This window comes from Syngnathoides biaculeatus, chromosome 9 (genome assembly GCF_019802595.1).
Source record: "Syngnathoides biaculeatus isolate LvHL_M chromosome 9, ASM1980259v1, whole genome shotgun sequence".
In the NCBI taxonomy this organism is placed as follows: Eukaryota; Metazoa; Chordata; class Actinopteri; order Syngnathiformes; family Syngnathidae; genus Syngnathoides; species Syngnathoides biaculeatus.
Genome location: NC_084648.1, coordinates 15,641,568 through 15,663,950, shown reverse-complemented (window position 1 = coordinate 15,663,950; position 22,383 = coordinate 15,641,568). Strand labels below are relative to the sequence as shown.

At 44.0% G+C, this 22,383-nt stretch overlaps 1 protein-coding gene across 2 annotated transcripts; it reads left to right on the top strand.

The window, feature by feature from the left end:
- The first annotated feature begins 712 nt into the window (after nt 1–712).
- pdgfba (platelet-derived growth factor beta polypeptide a) lies at nt 713–22,167 on the top strand. 2 transcript variants are annotated; one of them, XM_061830568.1, is made up of 7 exons: nt 713–846; nt 10,543–10,645; nt 14,050–14,109; nt 14,192–14,388; nt 15,624–16,482; nt 20,096–20,230; nt 21,460–22,167. In XM_061830568.1, the coding sequence occupies exons 1-6, from the start codon at nt 778–780 to the stop codon at nt 20,215–20,217; spliced, it is 1,410 nt and encodes a 469-aa protein (XP_061686552.1). In that variant the 5' UTR covers nt 713–777; the 3' UTR covers nt 20,218–20,230; nt 21,460–22,167. The 2 variants fall into 2 exon arrangements, with proteins under 2 accessions (XP_061686552.1, XP_061686551.1); XM_061830567.1 differs by having other exon boundaries at nt 14,047–14,109.
- Nucleotides 22,168–22,383: the final 216 nt, after the last annotated feature.

Below are 22,383 nucleotides of genomic sequence, written 5' to 3'. Positions count from 1 at the left end.
TAAAGCCTAACAAAGCCAATGCCCTAGGTGAATACACAACCTTGGCAAGGTGTGTTTTATTTTGGAAACAAAACTGCTTGACTTCCTGTAAGTCGTGCACGCGAACCGTTTAAAAGACGCTCTGAGCTGTTTCAGACGCAGTCAGCGAGGAGAAGCGCGCAGGGGCGAGATCACGACGTGAGCGTGACGTGACGTGGGGGAAGAGAAAAGACGTCTACGCACTGATTGCACGCATACGCCTTCACGCTCGTGGAGTTACATTTTTTTTTTTTTTTTTGTAGATGAGGCGCTTCAAGAAGAGGAGCAGAAGCAAGGAGACCGCTGCCTTTCCCCAGATTTACGCACAACGCGCGCAACTTTTACGCACGGGATATTCTGACACGCCGCACTTGATTTAAGATTCCTCTGGACCGCAGCTCAGATTTTTGTATTATTATTGTTATAAATATATTTTTGTGTGGCATTTAACGTGGAATTGATTCAACTGGACACATTGGGATTCGCATTTTGGAGGGGGGGGGGGGAAACATCTTGCAGCCCCACCCCCCAACCCCATCGTCATCCTCATCCGTGGACCAGGAACCGCCAGGCACCTGCCCCACCATGCCTCGAGCCACAAGTCTCGCCTGAGCGTGAGTCATCATTAGTGCAGCGAGGTCGCAAACTCACCTTCGGGCTCCCTTCACGTCAACCCGACCGAGGCTCGGCGGTGAGAGTGGACGCCGAGGTGCTCAATGCCCAGCCGGTCGCTGGCGGCTCTTCTGGCTGGGCGGCGACATGAGGTCGTGGTGGCTTTTGCTGCTGCTGCTGTTGCTGCTGCTCTTCCCGAGGCTCGGCGGCGCTGAGGTAAGTCGAGATGACCTAAGAAAAAAACAAAAAAAAAAAAAAAACATGAAAATAAGAATTGTTAAAGTACTGAGTTAATTGCTTTACTTGACGTAAAAAAAATGTTGTGTATTTATGTAGCCTATAAAAAAGTAAAAATGTTTTTTCGCTGCACAATAATATATTATGTTCCTTCGTGTTCACATTCATAGTGGTCTCAGTCGCTAAAGTCAATTAAACAAACAATATAAAAGAAATGAAAAAGCCATGGAGGGGAATATCTTGCTTCTCTTCTGTTGTTCATGCCCCTGAGTTCAATTTTGTTCCTGAGATTGCAATCAAGATCGCAGGTGTGGTAGTATTTTGATTTTTTTTTTTTTTTTTTTTTTTTTTTAATGTTGTGTGTTCTGTGGGGGGGGGGGGGGGGGTTCAGAAAAAAAGCATGGAGTAGAACGTACGTAATCTGTTGATTGTTAATTGAAAGAGTAAAAGTGCAAATTTGTCAGAAAAAAAACTGCTTCAAGCTAAAACTGAAACTACTTGTTTGGAGCCTGTGATGGGACAAAGAAGGAAGAGGATGCATTTTCTAAAACGGGTGAGCAGGAGCTGCTTTGGGCGTTCGTCCTGCACTTTTTGCAACCGATCGCAGGGCACATCTAAACAAACAAGGATGATGCCTCATTTAGAGCCTTGTGGATTTAGGTGCGTGAGGGCGGAGACGCAGGATCATGAATACGTGCGTAGTTTGCTGGACGGATGATGGATGGCCGTGCGAACTCCACACGGGAAGGCTGAGATTCAAACCCAAAAGCTCAGGACTGCGAGGCAGACACGTTAACCACGAGGCTGTCCTGTCATGTGCCGCCCCGAGGCAATACAATAATTGCGCCTTGATATACGAGTGATCCAGTTTTTCCAGATTCGGCCAATTTTTATCAGTGATTCCCAAACTGCGTGCCGGGGTACATTAGTGTGCCATGAGCGCTCTTCAGGTTTGCCGTGGGAAGTTATCCAATTTTATGTAATTGCTAAAAAAAAAAAAAAAAAAAACACTTTTATTTCCGCGAAATAATGTATCTTTATTCATCTATTTATGCCAGTGAGGCACAATGACAGAACGAAAAAATCCTCTTCTATTAGATGGCAGGAAATACATAGAGTAATTAATTGATCCATTTTTGGTGACATTTACTGTTGTTGGTGTGCCGTAGGATTTTTCAATTGTAAAATATGTGCCTTGGCTCGATAAAAATTGGAAATTGCTGCAATACACCATCCGTGCACATTAGCATTTATAGTTGCGGTGTTCTAACTCTTCAACCAACAGTTATAGTCACACAAATGGTGAAGCAACACAACTAGACCAACAATATCACAATACTCAGTCATATATGAGGGGGGAAAAAAAACTAAATATTACCGCAGTTTATTAAGTTAATTTATCAAACCACAACAAAGATATTTAAGATAATAACATGCAGCACATGAGTTTATTTCCATCACCCATCCGCACTTTTGACCAGGTTGCCCCGTCCGACCACTGTGCCCCCCCCTGAAGTTTAGTCCCAGCGATTGGCGTCCACTGATCCATTTTACATAAGAACAAAAACTAATCTGCCAGGGATTTCACAGACTTTGTGCGCGTGTGCGCATCTGTGCGCCTGTCCGGCCGAGCGCGCGTCGCCCGGGACATATGCGCCCCGTGGATGTGGTGCGTGTCAGAAAAAAAAAAAAAAGCGCAAAGGCTCATAAGAGTATTTGATTTTTAAGCCCACTTTGGTGCAAGGACTTTGGAGAGCAAAACATGTGGCAGGTTGCAGCTGTTGCTTGGTTACTGTATGATGCGAAACAAACTTCAAAATGTGCGTTTTGTATTGAATACAGAGCAGGGAATCAATTTTAAAATAGGTTTCATAAGCAAATCCAGTATTGGTTATAATACTGTTGTATCCTGGAGTCGTTTCTATCGAGTGGTCGTTCAAACACTGCAATCGATGTAGCTGCCACGTGAAAATTAAAAATATTTTAGCCTGATTAAGTGGTTATATCAAATAAAAATACAACTTTTTGTACATGCAAAAAATATATATATCAGGAAAAAGCAAATATGCGGTCACTGAGTTTTATGGGGGCTTAGTCTGCACGGAGATGCTAAGGATATGAATGAATGTAGCATGCCTGTCCAAAATGCTAGCAAAGAGAAATAAAAACCATTTCTTTCTTACTTTTTTGGGGGTGGGGGTGGGGGATTAAAATGGAGATGCCAGCTAGCCTGTGTAAAACTAAAAACTTAACAACAGCGCAAATCTTGGGTCGGCAACAACGGCCTTTAACCTACTAGGCTAGTATGCTAAGTTATTGACGATGGTGATCCGGATGGGTTAATAAAAAGAAAATACCATATATTTTTTTTAGGCTTAATGTACCTGTAAAGTGAAAATAAATACCATATAGTAGCTAGCGTACATCCCATCAGGTTCCACGCCATGACAAGGGCGCTAACCGCCGGCTAACTCGAAAGCTAACGCGCTCCCAGGGCTCCTCTCGGTCGGCGGACGGGTGGCGGGCTTGTTCGCGGTGTCATCTCTTCGTTCGAGAATTTAAATAACATCGCAGAGTAGGTTTGTCAATTGTTGTACTCACAGAAGATAAAGTCTTAGCTCACTAATGACGCGAAATCATACTTATATGGTGGAGAAATGCCAGCCTCATGCTAATCGGTGAACTACATCACTAGGCAACTGAAGTTTTTGGATAATTGTGGTGATGCTATTCATGCCGGACGCCCAACTGTTTTCTGTTTAGCCCCCCCCCCCCAAAAAAAAAAAAAACCCAAAACTAATCCTGTACATTGATTTGGCCCTCAATCATAAATCAATGATATTTAGTGATGTTGTCTCCATTAAGGAAGCATGACTGTGTGTGTGTTTGTGTTCAAACGCAGCCAACTGGCCCCATAATTACATTCCATTACACCTCACCTTTCTCCACAAACATTCCATAAGATCTCTCTGCCTTCCGGGCTTCCTGTTCCGCGAGGCCCGCTGCACGGCGTGTGTGCGCGCGCGATTTCACCAGGGGACACCGCACAACGCTGAAATAGTCAAAACAACAGAGAGGAAAGCCTCCCAGAAAGGGATAAAGACAATATTTGAGTTGTAGCGAGCAAATAAGTAACTTCCCCCGACATCCGAACAGGCTCATTCGGCTGTCCCCGAAGTGTATTATTAGCTCCGTGGCCGTTAAATCGCGGCCTTGCCTTCGTTTTGGAGCGACTATTTTATGTCTACACCGCGCCTGTTCAAGCATCGTGCAGCTGCATGCGACTTGTTATGCCTGTGAGAGGATTTCTGGACAACTTGAGCGTCAAGTAAAGTCGTTTGTGTGCGTAGTTCTGCTTAAACTAGGTCAGCCGGTGGCTTGTGAAAGTCATCTTTGGGAGTTTCCGAGTCTGCTGGCCACCCTCCAGCAGACAAACGCAGGATGAGAAGGACAAAATTTAGCTGGAGCAGAAAGATGGGGGGTGGGGGCGCAGAAACAGCACTTGAGAGGACAAAAAAGAAAATGGATTTTAAGTCACTAAATCGCACCTTTGGAAGTGTACAATTTTCATGTAGCGTTCTGGAGTAGCTTTACAAAAATATTTATGCATATTTTGAGGCAATTCACCCCCCCTCCTCGCCACATAAAGATGCATCTAGCGGCATATTTCCACTTCCAGTTGAGGTTTTTCAAATTCGTCATAAAAAAAAAAAAAAAGTTTTCTAAAGGACCACATAAGTGCATTGGAGAAATCCACTAGCTTAATGCTAACGCACAATGAAGAACTCCATAGACAGGCTAACAAATAGCGTCAACCTGGCACTGTGATTATCCTATATGCAACGTACAAACACAAAAGGTGCAGCCACACACATAGACAGACATGCATCCATCCATTTTCTTAGCCGCTTATCTTCACAAGGGTCGCGGGGAGTCCTGCAGCCTATCCCAGCTCTCTACGGGCAGGAGACAAACAGCCGCACTCACAATCACACCGAGGGGCAATTTAGAGTGTCCAATTAATGTTGCATGTTTTTTGGGATGTGTGAGGAAACCGGAGCGCCCGGAGAAAACCCACGCAGGCACGGGGGGAACATGCAAACTCCACACAGGCGGGTCCGGGATTGAACCCCGGGACCGCAGAACTGTGAGGCCGACGCTTTACCAGCTGAACCACCGTGCCGCCCCCATAGACAGACAATATGCACAGACATATTATGTATTTTATTCTAAAAACCAATTAATATTACTGCAGCTTACTGAGTCCCTTACTCTAGTTGTGAAACTGGTCTTTGTGGGTGCCTATTCTACTGCCCCCTGGTGGTGAAGGCATACACACCGGAAAGAATGGACGTGTTGAACAGTTTTGCTCCGCCTCTAACTTGAAAAAAAAAAAAAAAAAAAAAGGGATTCAATGTAATTGATTTTGGCAGAGGTTAAAAGTACGCCACACAGACCGCTAGAGTACTGTAATGTAATTTTCCTGTTATGTAGCCGCGGTACTACAAGTCAGCAGGGCCAGACTCCGGCTTCCCCTCGCCCCCCCGAACAGGAAGAGCCGCGTAGAAAAACGGATGGCTTGATGTGCGGCCGGTATCGCCGCGTAACAATGGAGGCTTGTGTCCGCTAACGCGAAAGAAGTTGGCGACGGGGCGGCCAGTCGGACCGACAAGACAACAACTTCCTTCCACGGCGCGGCGGTACCGAAGGGCTTTGACACGCACAATGTGGACTTTTGTTTTGTAACGTCGCGTCTTAAACACGTGAAGAAGCCGCGGGATCAGACCACCCGGGGAGGACTTTGTTCCGATTGGCTTACGGATATGAGTTGACCGTCGCTGCGGAAGCTAAGAAAAGCACAAAAAATATATATATTTTATACGGCGCATTTTATACGTAAGGTATGTTGTGTATGCCACAGTGTACACTACTGTGCTTTATATAATTAAAAAGAAAAACAAATGAAAGTACAATTAAAACGGTACAGAGTGCAAGAAACATTTAAAAATAAATGCTCTAAAAAACGAGGAAAAAATGAGTTTTTAATCCTCTTTTTTGGTTGGGCAGGCAGAAGACCATTACAATAGCCAAGTCTTGACATAAAAGCATTGATGATCTTCTCCTAGTCTGCGTGACACATTCAAAGCGTCAGTCCGGATGTGTGTAATTATTTAACGAGATAAACTATTATCAAAAATAAATATATTATTAACCAGTGTTGATGGATGAGGCTATACATTGGGGTGATAAAAAATATGGAGTATGTGTAAAATAGTTTGTCACAATACAAACTGTAATGATACACACATTTCATAACTCTAATTTTTCAATTCATTTAAATGTAATGAACACAACCATTCTTTCATTCAATATTTTTAATAATCTTTTGCATTAAATTGTTTCATTTGTAGGTTTTATTTTAATGATTTAATGATGGTTTAATAAAATGATGTAAATGTTTTTGACTCCTAAATTTATTGTGATTCATAATAATCAACTAAGAAATGATGTAATGAAATGATTGGACAAAATAAAAAATGTAAATATTGAAATACATAAAATGGTTTGTTGTAACAATACCATTACTTATTAATTATTCATTACTATAGATATAATTAACAAACCAAGTACTTACTAAAAAATGAAATGTTAAATGTATGTTAAATTGTTGATTTCTTTATATTTTCATTTAATTAACATTAAATTGTAACTAAACCATGATTTAATAAAATAAATACAAAACTAAATGTATGCATACAATTCTTCGTGTTATTAAACACTTTTTAATTCCATAAATACAATGTTAAATTCATACATAAAATTCTGATTTTCTTTCTAATTTTCTCCAATTTATGATTGACAATAAATCATCAAACCAGTTATTTTATGAGATACATGACTAACAAATGAACACAAATTTTAACTATCAATTTGACAGCGGGACATACACAAAGAGTTTCATTGGTTTGAATCAATTGAGTCGATTTGCATAAACGTCGTTAGCATTTGCGAACGCTTCCCTTCCTTCCTTTCAAAAATTCACTTTAGCCGCAAAGTCAGTCGGCCTCGCGAGCTTCCTAAAAGTCCGCCCGGTAAGCCCCCCCCCGAACACGGCTCTTATCGCCTTTCCGCAAAAGACACGACAAACAAGCCACTTATCATTTCTGGATTGAAGAATTCCTCCCGGCAGCTGCGCAAACATTTCCTTACTCGCGTGTACGTGGTAGGCGGGTTACGTCATGGATCCAATACATATTTGTGTGTTGGGGTTTTTTTTTTTCACCCAATCGCCCACTTAGGGGCAGCAGGAAAAATAATATTACAATAATATATTTCATCGCGACTATAATGAGTTCATGGTTACGCTTGGTTTTTATCCCCATAACACGAGGTTCATTGTACATGTACAGTGAAGAAAATAAGTATTTGAACACCCTGCTATATTGCAAGTTGTCACACTTGGAAATCATGGAGGGGTCGGAAATTTTCGTCCTAGGTGCAGCGCCACTGTGAGAGATATAATCAAAAAAGGAAAATCCAGAAATCACAATTTATGATTTTTTTTTTATGATTTATTTGTGTGATACAGCTGCAAATAAGTATTTGAACACCTGAGAAAACCAATGTTAATATTTGGTAAAGTAATCTTTGTTTGCAGTTACAGAGGTCAAAGGTTTCCTGTAGTTTTTCACCAGGTTTGCACACACTGCAGGGGGGATTTTGGCCCACTCCTCCACAGAGATTTTCTCTAGATCAGACAGGTTTCTAGGCTGTCACTGAGAAACGTGGAGTTTCAGCTCCCTCCAAAGATTTTCCATTGGCTTTAGGTCTGGAGACTGGCTAGGCTACACCAGAACCTTGAAATGCTTCTTACGGAGCCACTCCTTGGTTTTCCCGGCTGTGTGCTTCGGGTCAATGTCATGTCGAAAGACCCAGCCACGACCCATCTCCAATGCTCTGACTGAGGGAAAGAGGTTGTTCCCCAAAAATCTCACAGTACATGGCCGCGGTCACCAACTCTCCTTAAGACATTGCCGTCGTCCTGTCCCATATGCAGGAAAAACAGCCCTAAAGCGTGATGCTACTATGCCCATGCTTCACAGTAGGGAAGGTGTTCTTAGGATGGAACGCATCATTCGTCTTCCTCCAAACACAGTGAGTGGAAATATGACCAAAAAGTTCCATTTTGGTCTCATCTGACCACAAAACTTTCTCCCATGACTCCTCTGTATCATCCTAATGGTCATTGGCAAACTTAAGGGTGTTCAAATACTTATTTTCTTCACTGTATATTTCATCTTTAAGAACAGTACATTTTAAATCTTTTCTCCATCCATCCATTTTCTTAGCTGCTTATCCTCACAAGGGTCCCGGGAGTCACTTATTTTTTTTATCTTTGTATGTCTGGTGAAGATATGTAGTGTACCCGTCCATCCATTTTCTTTGCCGCTTATCCTCACAAGGGCCACGGGGAGTGCTGAAGCCTATCCCAGCTGTCAACGGGCGGGAGGCGGGCTCCACCCTAAGCTGGTTGCCAGCCAATCGCAGGGAACATCGAGACAAACGGCCGCACTCACAATCACACCTATGGGCAATCCAAATAATGTTGCATGTTTTTGGGATGTGGGAGGAAACCCCACGCAGGCACGGGGAGAACACGCAAACTCCACACGGGGGGGGCTGGGATTGATTCCCAGCTGTGCCACCGTGCCGCCCTCAAATCTTTTTAGTGCGGGCAGCGTGGGATCGATTCCCGCTCAGTGATGGTGTCGATATCTGCCCCGCGACCGACTTGGCGACCAGTTCAGGGTGTAATCTGCCTTTCACCCGAAGCTAGCTAAGCTCGGCTCTGGCTCTCCCGTGACCCTTGTGAGGATAAGTGGCTTGGATCACGAATGAATAAATTTCTAATTAAAATATGAACGATCCCGCGTTATGTCAGCATTCAGAAGGTGGAGATTTCAATTTCCGTGGTGTTGCAAATGTTGTATGAAGCCGTTAGTTGGCAAGAGACGCAATATTGCAGTCGTCAGTGCGCGGTACAAAGGCGCAGCGGACGCCGAAATTGAAACCTGCGTGACGTCGCTGGCGGTTGAATGTAAACAAACAACTGCAATTTTCAAACACCACCATAGTTTATCCGTCAGCGAGTACAACAAGTACGGAAGGATTTCCAAATGGAAGTCGCGCAAAATAATAGCAAAAACTTTAACTTTAAAAACGTGGGTATTCTCCATCCGCAGTAGCCTCAGTACATCTAGAAATAAAGTAGTTTTGCAAGTTTTCTGATACATTGAAGCTGAAGTGTGCATACGGTATCAGGGTGTGCTGGCACTCCGAGTACATCGGAAGTAAAGAGTGCGCGCGTTTGCGGCTAAACAGACGAGGAGAGAGTGACGGCGGCGTCAGCGCACATCAATCACCGCCACTGTTTCCTGTGCGGAAACGAGATCATGTGTTGACGTGGTGACAGCAAGAACTTATATGCGCGTGTTATACATATTTATGCTCATTATATTTGACTCGTGGCCGCTCTCTCTTCATTCTCGCTTCACTGCGGTCGTCTTGAATCATCCCATTCATTTTTTTTTCCCAATTTGAACCACCTCATAGGAACTACGTAACATAACTTTTATGGTTCATAATTATACACGTAGAATATGTGTGGGATATGACGCTTGAGGTCATTGTTGGGGGGGAGCATTTAGTGAGGATGGGGGGTGTACGGTATTCTGCAATATACTATATTAAGAGTCGAAGGCCCTACTTTGCGGCAACATGGCAAATATACTCTATTATTTATGAGACAGAAAATGAAATAAATATATAGCCATCTACTACAAAAAGAAATAAGATAAATATGAAATACAATATATATGGACTTTTTTCCCAAATAAAAATGATTAATAGAAAAGTATATAGAAAATATATAGAGAGATACATGAATAATTAAATGAAAATAAAATAAATGCATAAAAATATTAAGAAATCAATGCAATAAATATAAACAAGACTAACTGAATAAAAGCAACTTTTTATGATTCATAATAAATTGAAAGAATAAAAAAATAAAAAGAGTACCAAAAAATTAAATTAAAAGAATAAAATAAATGAGTCACAGCTAATGTACTGGTACACACACCTGCCTATGGCGCTGGGAGCGTGGGATCGATTCCCGCTCAGTGACGGTGTCGATATCTGCCCTGCGACTGACTGGCGACCAGTTCGAGGTGTACAGTTAGCTAGCTGGGATAGGCTCCGGCTTTTCCGCAACCCTTGCGAGGATCAGCGGCTTGGATAATGGCATGACAGAATAAAATATATTCCTCATTTTTAATAAGGATAAAGCAGTTAAATTTTTTTTTGTCAGGTAGTTAAAAAAATCATGCACCGTTTTTAAAGCTTTTTTTTTTTTTTGTTTTTTTAAATTATGTTCCAGCAGCAGATTCTCACCAGCTCACGCTGCATTTTCCAACGCTTAATTAGAACGTTCCGCCCTCCTTCCCGAGGTGAAACGCTGGAGGCCGTCCAATTAAGCTCCCTTGGACAAATTCAGACAACTAGATCTCGTTTTTACCTTCCCGTCTTTGCAGCGCAACGATCCCGAAAGCGCCGTTATCAGCGCCCGTGAGTGTAAACAAAAAGCGGTTGACGGAAGTGTTTGTGTCTTCGCAGGGCGAGCCGCTCCCCGCGTCGCTGGTCGACCTGGTGAGGAACTCGGCGATCTCCTCCGTGGACGAGCTGAAGCTGCTGCTGCGGCGAGAGGCGGGCGCAGTAGGTAATAACGACAGAGCGCAATTAGCCGTAGGAACGAAGTCACGCATGCATTTATTCAAAAAGCGGAATGGCTTGATACATAAATAAAGCGCTGACATAACAGCGAGCAAGCGGACGAACATACACACGGTCAAACGATGATATGATGAGTCGCTTCACGTTGTTCCCATTTGCCGTCATAACGAGTCTGGATATGAACCATCTAAATTATTTATTATGTTCCTCATCTTTTTTATTTTTTTTAATCTTCTCTGTTGTCTATTTAGGCCGCAGTATTTGCCAACCCCGAATTGCGTCACATTTTTTTTTATACTTTCCCCTGAAACATAATTCATCCTGGTGCTTTGTATCAACTTGTATTTTTATTCGGCCCGTTCAGGTGGAAAATTTTCTCTCTTAAGAGTATTTATTTATTGCAGTCATCGTATGAATAACCTATTAGCACCAACTAGAAGATCCATCCATTCATTTTCTTAGCCGCTTATCCTCACGAGGGTCACGGGGAGTACTGCAGCCTATCCCAGCTGTCAACGGGCAGGAGGCGGGGTACACCCTGGACTGGTTGGCAGCCAATCACAGGGCACATCGAGACAAACAGTCGCACTCACAATCACACCTACGGGCAATTTAAAGTGCCCAATTAACCTTGCATGTTTTTGGGATGTGGGAGGAAACCGGAGTACCTGGAGAAAACCCACGCAGACACGCTGACAACATGCAAACTCCACACAAGCGGGTCTGGGATTGAACCTGGGACCTCAGAACTGTGAGGCCAATGCTTTCCAGCTAACCCACCGTGCCACCTCAAGGGGCAGGAGGCGGGGTACACCCTGGGTTGGTTGTCAATCTATCGCAGGGCACGTAGAGACAGACGCAGTCACAATCACACCTATGGGCAATTTAGAGTGTTCAATTAATGCATCCACCATTTTCTTCACCACTTATCCTCACAAGGGTCGCGGGGAGTGCTGGAGACTACCCCAGGTGTCAACGGGGAGGAGGGGGGCACACCCTGGACTGGTTGCCAGCCAATCGCAGGGCACATCAAGACAAACAGCTACAGTCACAATCACACCTACGGGCAATTTAGTGTCTAATTAATGAAGCATGTTTTTGGGATGTGGGAGAAAACCCGAGTGCCCGGAGAAAACCCACGCCGGCACGGGGAGAACATGCAAATTCCACACAGACGGGTCCGGGATTGAACCCGGGACCTCAGAACTGTGAGCCAAACGCTTTCTAGCTGAGCTGTTTTCTTCTTTCAAATATGACAGACAGTTCCGATCTCTGTCAAGGCTCCCGAAGAGTCCCGTTTTCCTTATGCGTCATAACAAAAAGGAAAGGAAAAATGAAAAGCTCTTTGGTCCCGCCGCCGTCACAGACGACGAGCTACAAAGTATCCGAACCCGACCGAGCTCGCGCGCGAGGACGCCGACACGCCTCAAACTTTAACGCAATTAAGCAAATGAAATGAAAAGGCGAAGAAAAGAATCAGTCATGCAAAGCTAAGATAATGGCGGCGCGGATGAACACAACCGCCGAGGATAATTGGACGCCGCTCTTTTATCGCGCATCAGGTTGTTCATTAAGAAGAATCTCCCACCCAACCCTACGCAAAAAAAAAAAAAAAAAATCCCGAAATAACCCCCTCGCTTACGCTCACTCGGGGTTATAATTAAAGCCGAAGGGCAAAAATATGACATGGAGACATATTGCATGAGCGCTCACACACAGACGTGCGCTATATTTAACCGCTCGTATCTCGCCTCGACAGTTTCTTGACAGCTCCGAGACAAATTGCAGCAGAAAATACCCTAATTGTCGAAATAGGAAGAGAGAGAACAAAAAAAAAAAATGGCTTCCTTTGTGCGGCGAACAATGATTCCTGCCGAAAAAACATGCTCGTAAAAGTTGTGTGTCCCACTTGTGAGCTGCTTTCACACAGAGAACCGCGTCAGCGCTATTTCGTCGCGTTGGGGTTTTCTTCAGAAGGCAGTCGATGAGGGACATTCGGCACTGTTGCGAAATTTGAATCACTTAAAATAACCCGGCCAAGAAGACTGAAAGACTGTCCCGTCTTTCCTGCCTTCATTAAGGCTCCGGTACTACTTCTGAAGCTCATCCCTGTCCTGCCTTCGGTACGGATCTCTACAAGCGGGGAAAAAAACTCTTGGGTATACCCGCTAATGTAACAGATCTTGCATAATCGCCACATCAGAGGCATAACAGAATCGTCACGACTCAGCAAAAACGGTATATTGCTACAATTGCGTGATTGAACACGTTTAATATTTAAGATCCTCAGACCCGACGCATTTCGGAACTTCTCATCAGGACAACTCGAGTCGTTACGCACGTAAGGATAACAGAATTAGGGAATCTTATAAGATATAATAGCTAGTTTCTGTAGCCGGGGATCGGATCGCGAAGGTCGCAGTTCACGACGCACCCGACCCCTATGGCCCCTCTCACAGGTGGAGAGTCCGTGGGACGGGGGCCGAATGAACGACCGAAATGAATTTCCTCCGCAGGGTGTCCGGGCATTCCCATAGAGATAGGGTGAGAAACTCGGTCATCGGGGAGGGGCTCAGTGTCGAGCCCCTGCTCCTCCGCATTGAGAGGAGCCAGATGAGGTGGCTGGAGCAGCTGATTCGGATGCCGCCTGGACAACTCCCTGGTGAGGTGTTCCGGGCATGTCCCACCGGAAAAAGACCTTGATGATGACCCAGGACACGCTGGAGAGACTATGTCTCTTGGCTGGCTTGGGAACGCCTCGGGTTCCCTCCTTTCTGTAGCCGGGGATCAGATCGGCAAGGTTCCAGTTCACATCGCACCCGACCCCTATGGCTCCTCCCACAGGTGGTGAATCCATGGGAAGGGAACCGAATGAGCAACTGAAATGAGTTCCCTCCGCATGGTGTCCGGGCTTTCCCATAGAGTACGGGTGAGAAACTCGGTCATCAGGGAGGGGCTCAGTGTCGAGCCGCTGCTCCTCCGCATTGAGAGGAGCCAGATGAGGTGGCTGGGGCAGCTGATTCGGATCCAGGTGAGGTGTTCAGGGTATGTCCCACCGGAAAGAGACCCTGGGGACGACCCAGGACACGCTGGGGAGACTATGTCTCTCGGCCAGCTTGGGAATGCATCGGGATCCCTCCGGAAGAAATGGAAGAAGTGGCTGGGAAAAGGGAAGTCTGGGTATCCCTGCTGAAGCTACTTCCCCCTGCGACCTGACCCGGAAAAGCGGTAGAAAATGGATGAATGGATGGATAAGACATAATAATCTGGCGTTTGTGTTCTTGTATGTGTACCAGACTTTTTATACAGGTGCCTTCCTGCCTTGGACACCAAAAGGGGTCATGTTTCCTGACAAAAGTTAAATATTTTTCTCTCCCTCTGTCTTAGAAGACGATCATCATGACGGCGCTCTCACAAACCAAACACACGGACGACACATCAGAAGCATCGGTAGGCTCCAATCGTCCCATTTTACCTCGCCGAATTCTCCGATCACATCTTGACACTAAAGGCCTCTGGTCTCCGTCCTCAGTGGAGGTCGAGCAGGCCCAGCAGGCGGCGTGCAGAGTTCGGACCGAGGTGATGGAGGTGACCAGGTCCATGGTGGACCGTCGCAACGCTAACTTCCTGCTGTGGCCGCGCTGCGTGGAGGTACAGCGATGTTCGGGGTGCTGCAACTCTCGGGTGATGCAGTGTCTACCTACCGTCACCTCCAGCAGATACCTGCAGGTAAACCCCCCCCCCCCCCGTTAGCCACTGTCAGATGGCTGCGACTAATAGTTTTTAAAGCTTGTTAACGTATTTTTTATTTGGCTTTTGTGTGTGTGTGTGTTGCCTATTTATCAAATTATTATCAAAAACTAGCTTTTTTTTCTAGCTCACTGTACTGTGTTTGCCTAATGATTCGGGTTGGCTAGTAAACATTTAAATTCAAAGATGTATTTCCATCCATTCTAAAATGGGGAAAAAAATCTCACTCCAATAAACTTCTATAATTTTTTTTTAAACCTGTGATATTGAAAAGTTAATTCTCCAAGGTGAAGAACTTCTTTCACTTCGTTTGTGTAGACAGGAGAGCAGGTGTGTGTGTGTGTGTTTTAATTTAATTTAAGATTTAATTACATTTTAACCTCCAACCAAGGACACTGCAAGAGGGAGAAAAGTGACAAGGTTTTGGAAAACAAGGAAAAGAAATACTGTACTGGGAGCCAACATCACTTTTTTTTTTCAAGAGGTTCAGCTATGTTTTGTATTTATTTTGTAATGTGAACGATTATATAAAAAGACTGGAATTCACCCCAAAAAAAAAATATATATATATATATATATATATATATATCAAAATTGGCCATTATACACTGCTGTGTGAACTTTTAACTTATTCAGATTACTTGGCTATTTTTTTTTTTCCTTTCTTGTTGTGGTTGTCAAGACTTTAGTTTTTATATATATATAAAAAAAATAATAATAATACTGTGGACGAAGGGTTAGTGTAAACGCGAACGGGTGCAATAAACTCCCCAACGGCCCACTTGATATTTTTACACTCTCATTTTTGCTTAGATTATACAAACAAGATAGGGCAAGTGAACGGATGATATGGGAACATTTTTGTTAGCTCCAGGCCGGTTAGTTTTTTTTTTTTTTCCTGACGCTAAGCTTCACATCGGGCGTGACCGTAGACAACCGGTATCAGGTAGACGTACGCTCCTAACAATTAGTCCGGTGGTGCGCGACACGACGAAAAAAGTGTCCGCCGCCACGGATGAACGAAAAGTGTCCGCAAAGGATGGCGTCGACTTCAAAACATGTTGTGAAATGACACCTGAAAAAAAAAATCAGGTCTTGGCAGGGAGCCACCACATTTCCCAAGCGTTATTAGCTTGTCTGGAAACGTCTTCATGCCATTGTGAACTGACTTGCACAACACTTTCTCACCGGTGTGTTTTTGTGCGTCCGCGCAGGTGACAAAGATCCAGTACAGCAACGGGAAGGCCTTCTACGAGAAAGCCATCATCTCGGTGGAGGACCACTTGGCGTGCAGGTGTCAGGAGCCCTCGCCCGACCCGGCGCCGTTCACCCCGCCGTCCCACCCTCACCCGTCTCTCCCCCGGGCGGCTCACCCGGCTCCGCCGAAGCCCCTCGGCTCCAAGGCCGACCTCCACCGCAACGACGACCTGAAACGCAACCAGCGGGTCTACGACAGCGAGGAGCAGGAGCCGGCGGCGAGGCGGTGGCCGCAGGGGGGGTACACGCAGCTGGTGCGCTGGACGCACCAGAGGCAACACCAGTCGGCCGACGGCTGGCCGTCGGACGCGGGGGCGAACCGCGGCGTAACGGGAAACCCGCCGCAGGTTGTCCCGGGGAGCGGACACGGGGGCGGTCGCGAGGAAGGAGGCGAAGTGCGTCGTCAGCAGTTCCCTTCCCGAAGCTACGACCACGGAGAGTCTGAGAATCGCAATCTCAGGACGCAACATCGACTCAATGCCCCCCAGTCGGACAACGCACCCCTTCCCGATCCGACCCCGTCGCAACAAAGCCCCACCGCTGTTTCGCGCATTTCCACCAACCACAGAGACTCGGTGACCAGCCGGACCAACGTTGAGGTGACGCCGACGCGCCAGAGGACGCAAGCGGAGCGCCAAACGGGGAACGGGAGGCGGGACGGCGAGCCGGCCGATCAGGGCGGGGCAAAGGACTTGACGCTGGCCAATCGTGGAGGTCTGCTCACAGAAGAGGAGAGGAGGCAGAAGGTTCTGGAAGTGGTTCAAGGGGAGCTAGACCGAGCCGCTCATCTTCAACCTCAGCTAAGACCTAAACTAGGTAATTTTTTTGTTTTATTTTAATGAGGCGTGCAAAGCCAGAATCGGTCACAGGTAGCTAGAACTAGTTTTAGCAACTGTACCAGTAGCAAGTCCCTCAAATAAGGAATATTTTTCAGAGGAGTAGAAAATATTTGTGGCCACAGTTTCAGGAAATATGATATGTACAAGATCGTAGTTTTCAAACATGTGGCCAAGGGTCCAGATCTGACCCACAACATCATTTTATGCAAAACCAAGTCATGTGCGTCACCTTCATATTTCTAGCGAAAATGTCGGAATTTCAAACCGTCTCTGAGATATCGCAAGCATTTTTTTTTATACCAACTACACTTTTAAAATAAATTCTTAGCATAGTTGATTATTTTTTTTTTTTTATAGATTTCTGATTTCAAACCTAGTTTCCATCCATTTTTTGTATTTATGTAATCATACAAGGCGATAATTCATGTTTACGGATCGACGGTCACAATAGACCTCCCAGGGAAGTCACATCGACAATGTGGCCCGAGACTAAAATCGAATTTGAAAGCCACTACAAAGTATTCGCAACTGATATGGATCAAGCCCTGCAGCGTGGAGTGAAAACCTCAAAGTATTTGTCCACTCTAAAAATGTTTGTAATTCCCTATCAATGCCACAAAATGGTCACAAATCCCTTTTTAATATTAGACATGGCTATGGCCTGAGTATAAAAACGGCAACGTTTTCAGCCGACAACGGAAGATAAATTCCCAGTGACAAATGTCAAACCAAAAACCCGAAAGGTTCACTGCATTGTTGTATATTTTACTTTCGAGGATGGCCACTTTTATGCTTTCTGTGACTCTTCCAGTCTCTCGGTATCTCCGATCCAACCTTGTTGATTAACTTCAGTTCCCTTTTCCCATCATCCTTTTTGAACCCTCGCTGGACTGTTGATCAGTTGTTAGGTATCGTGCTGGCCTCATAAGGTCCAAATGTGAGAGGTTTATTGGTCAAACATTGAATTTTATTTTTCAGTCCCTTGTTGCGGAACAGAAAGTTGTGCAAAAAGTACATTTAAAACTTTAGAGAACTTCAAAGTAAGTTTACCTGAAAAGGTCAGAGTACGTTTTAGGTTTATTCGGAAATTTCATCTGACAGTACGCCATCTTTTTGGGGGATCTTATCTTCTCTCTGTGGTATGAATTATACATAGCAGAGTGGAAATTTAGTTTCCCATTATTAGTTTTATGTTAAAAAAAAATGCTAATATTTTTCAAGGTCAATACTTGGTCGTGCTTACATTAATGCAGCGGTTTTCTAAACTGGGGGACGTCATGACAGAGGGGGCATGGATTGTTTTCTTTCAACACCCCCCCCCCTCCCCTCCAATTTTCAGCACCATCACCCACCACAGTTTTTACAATTTACAGTGCTTGACCCCCCAAGGAAAAAGTTAATCCCCAAAAAGGGGGTGCATCCAAAAAAGTTTGAAAACCACTGCATTAATGGGACAGATTAAATGCACGGTGGGTAACAAGAAACAGGAAGTCCTGCCATTCTTCCCGCACCCCCAGAGAACTCAGCGGTGACTCAAAGCTGCAGGCCCTTTTTTTTTTTTTTTTTACTAAATTCAAACTGCAAGGTCATCAAGTGGTTTTGGGAGTAGTAAAGCCTCTGTGAGAATTCCACAGTCCCAGTGTCTGTCCTCGGTGGGAGATTTAATACAGACGCAGGGATGAAATCGAGGCTACAAACGCGTATCCGGTCCTTCACTTACATGCTAACGTAACGTTGTATCGTTGCGTTATCTAAGAATTACAGTAATATACAGACTAAGGTGGGGCCCTTTATATGAGAATAAATACGAACTAATGATTTAAAAATAACATTTTTATCTGGCTTTGGAGATTTTGGTTTCAGCCTTCCCGCAACCCTCGTGAGGATAAGTGGCTTGAAAAATAGATGGTTGGATATATGTGTCTGACATGGATAGAGTTCTCAATGAAATGCTTTTAGTATCGATTATCAAGGTATTTCTTGCCACATAATAAGCAGGTTACATGCATTTTATTCTCATTTATTTATTGAGAACATGGTATAAACTCGACAGGATTTGAGACGAGCCTTTGTTTAATGTTAGCATTGGCGATTAGCATTAGCGTGCTAGCGATTACCATGTCAAGTAAAAAATAAAAACTCGAAACCAGTCAGCTCACTCTTACATGTTATGTGTACATTACACATGTAAAAGTGTTTTTAAATATAACTTACAGGCGACCCGCCGTCATTTCAGGCAAAGTTTATCGGTGGACCAAAACTGCGTCCGTCTGCAACAATGTCCGTGTGAAACATTGGTTCCGGGGGTACAAACACATCGGGCGGTTGGTTGAAACCAGTTGGCCGCCATCATGGTACTCCCAAAACGTGTGGGGGGGAAAAGGTTTACAATTTGGATTATGACGGGGTTTATGTCAAAAGTTTGGCATTTATCATTAAAACTGGTCGTGTGAGCTTGACATTTTTTCAGTTCTGGTAACATGAAGCATTTTTAATTCGACTTGGTAAACCAAAAAAGGATAAGTGCAAAGGAAAGACATATAACACCGTGACTAGCAAGAAACCTCGGATATTACCTCGGGCACGATTTCTGTGACATGTTAACTTTTCCCAAAATACGCTGTGAAGCACTGTCATCATAACATAGCAAAAAAACTCAGCATTTTTTTGTCATAAAAACATTAAATTTGACGTCAATCAGTTAGATGTATATTTGGAACTAAGGACTTGCGATGGGAAAATACATGCTAAACGCATTGTTCATTTGTTGTCTCTGCGACGTCTTATTTCAGACAGAAAATTGAAACTTGTTTCCTCGCATTTGAAAATCAAATTCCATTTGCAGAGTTCAGTATTATGAAATTCATCAAACATTTCACAGAAAATGTGTTTTCTTGCTTATCCACTGATGAAGCTTGGGAAAATATTTACATCGCTTTTTCGGCCTATGAAGGTGAAGCAGAGAGTGAACAGTGAACAAAAACTGTAAAAAAAAAACGTTGTTCGAGTGAATTAAGCTCATCAGAAAATAAAAAAAAAAAATTTACAAACAAACTTTACCAGTGTCAAAGTAAATCTTTGTAACTTACAGCCACGAAACTGGCGATTAGCGCAGTTAATCACTGTTGCTGCACAGGTCGGGTTGGTTGTTTTGGGAGTATCAAGATGGCGGATGGCAACTTCAGTTTTTTTTTTTTTTTTTTTTTTTTTAGATCAGTGGTAACACGTTTGCGAATGGAACTTTCATTTTTCAGTTTATTTTTTTCCCCAATAATATTTATTTATTTTGGGGGGGAAGGCGGGGGTCTCGGGAGAGCTTCAAAGCAGCAATTCTCTATTACCCATTTTTTATGTCGACTTGTTGGATTGATTTTTCCGCAGGCTGAAACATGGCCTTTCCATGCCAATTATTAATCATTTCATTGAGGATCCCTTTTGACCCTTCACTGTGCACCCGTTTTCCCCATGCAGGTCGGATGTAGTTTTCCTTACAACCTCAACAGGATTAGCGATGAACAAAACCGCACGATTGTATTTTTGGATTTCCACCTGTGTAAAATATCCGGACCTTTTTTTCCCCCGTTCCGCAGCGCTCGCGACGGCGGCCCCGCCCTCCAGACGCCAGACCCCGTTCAGGCCGGCGTCCCCCCGTCGTAGGAGGAAACATCGCAAACGCATCAGCAAGGAGGCCATGCGAGCCATGATCATGTAGCGCCGAGGAGCAGGTGAGCGGTGCAAGCCTCTCCTTTTCACCGAGGAGCTTTTCCGTCATCCACCCATCCATTTTCTTAGCCGCTTATCCTCACAAGGGTCGCGGGGTACACCCTGAACTGGTTGCCAGCCAGTCACAGGGCACATAGAGACAAATAGTCGCACTCACAATCACACCTAGGGGCAATTTAGAGTGTCCAATTAATGTTGCATGTTTTTGGGATGTGGGAGGAAACCGGAGTGCCCAACCGAAAAAAAAAAAAAAAAACCCACGCAGACACGGGGAACACATAAAAGCGCCACACAGGCGGGTCCGGGATTGAACCCGGGCCAACGCTTTCCAGCTGATCCGCCGTGCCGCCCTTTATACTACTTTTGAGGAAAATGATGCAAATTAGTGATCGCCGCATTGCATAATTCTTTAGGGGCAGCAATATTAATAGCAATATGCCACCAACGACGTTTACCGAAAAGAAAAATATAAATGACAACAAGTGGATACATAGATTTATTATACCTCCTGTCGTCTTATGGAATAATAGTTCATTTTTCTTCCCGTCACTATTTGTCGAAGACGGAGATAAAGGACGACGATAGATTTGTGACGAATTGGGTGAAACTACATCATTTTCCATATCACACACGATCATCTCTTACACCCAGAGAATTGTTCATATTTTAAAGTTAGAAATCTTAATATACTTATTTTTACAAATTAAGTATTTATCAATTTTTAAATTATGAATACTGCATTGACAGCATATTGACGTAAATGTCATCTCATTATTCAATTCAACTTAATAGTGGATTATAATCTTTCTGTTCTTATCATTGCCTTTTATCCATCCATCCGTTTTCTCTTGCCGCTCATCCTCACCAGGGTCGCGGGCGGTGCTGGAGCATATCCCGGCAGTCGCGTCACCTTTTATTTTGAAGTTATATTGGACAGAAATCTTTTTCTTCTTTTCCTTTCGGCTTGTCCCGTTAGGGGTCGCCACAGCGCGTCATCTTCGACGAACGCTCATATTTGTGTGGCACAGTTTTACGACGGATGCCCTTCGTGACGTCACGTTTTTTAATTAGATCATTTTTATGTCATTCAGATATAAATGGCAACATCATTTTAAGAATGTGTACTACCATACACCCAAAAGATTTGAACGACAATTTGAGTGCGCTTGATTTGCATTCTTTTTTTTTTTTTTTTTTAAATATGTTGTTTTTTTTTTTCTTTTTTTCAAAGGGATCTGTGAAGCAAACCAAAGGCTGCGGGGCCCGGAAAAGCAGCACCAAAAGGGCGCGTAGACACACCGGACCCCCACCGGGACGGGACCGGATACACACTGGATGAACTTTGGCTTCACACTGGACACACGCTGGACATTATTGGACATGTGGACTAAACGGTTGAAAAAAAAAATTGAAAAAAAGAAGTGCAATCTTAAAAACTCCAGGGGGGGGGGGGGTGGGTGTTGGGGGGACCGTGTCGCACTAAACACTGGATGGAGTGGGGGCGCCACGTTTCGGTGGTTCACCGGACACCGCCGCGCGCGCTCCTCGGCTTCTTTTGGGTGACGCCTAACCCGCTCAACGTTGTACTACTGCCGCCTAACACGGAGCTCCGAATACTACTGTACACGGACAACTATACTGTACATGATCATATTCAAAGCAGTCTTAAAAGACGTGAGAGCGACGCTGTCAAACAGTTCATAGCCCCACACTGTATATGTATAAACGCCTCTAGCGACTTTCCATTTCTTAACTTATTTAAAAACACAAAATGGAAAAAAAAAAAAGGACACTGAAGTCCTTCGGTTCTCAAGTGTAATTATTATGACGATAATGATAATTATTATTGTTGCTGTTTCATGTCAAAGGAACCATTGGTTGTACACACTGTAACTGTAATGAATGTTATTTTTCATAGAAAATTAAAAAAAAAAGGCTCAAGAGATATTTATGTGTCCCGAGATATTTTTGCATATTTAGAGTATACGCATAGTGATTCAGTTGGAAAAAATCTTATTTATGTATAAAATATGATGTCTAATGTGTAAAATCTTATTTTGCCAAGTGGAAAAGAACAACTAGAATAGCTTGGAAAAAAGGCATCCTGGGTATTTTCAACCCATATTTTGTCTAAACCCGATGAATGATAATGTCC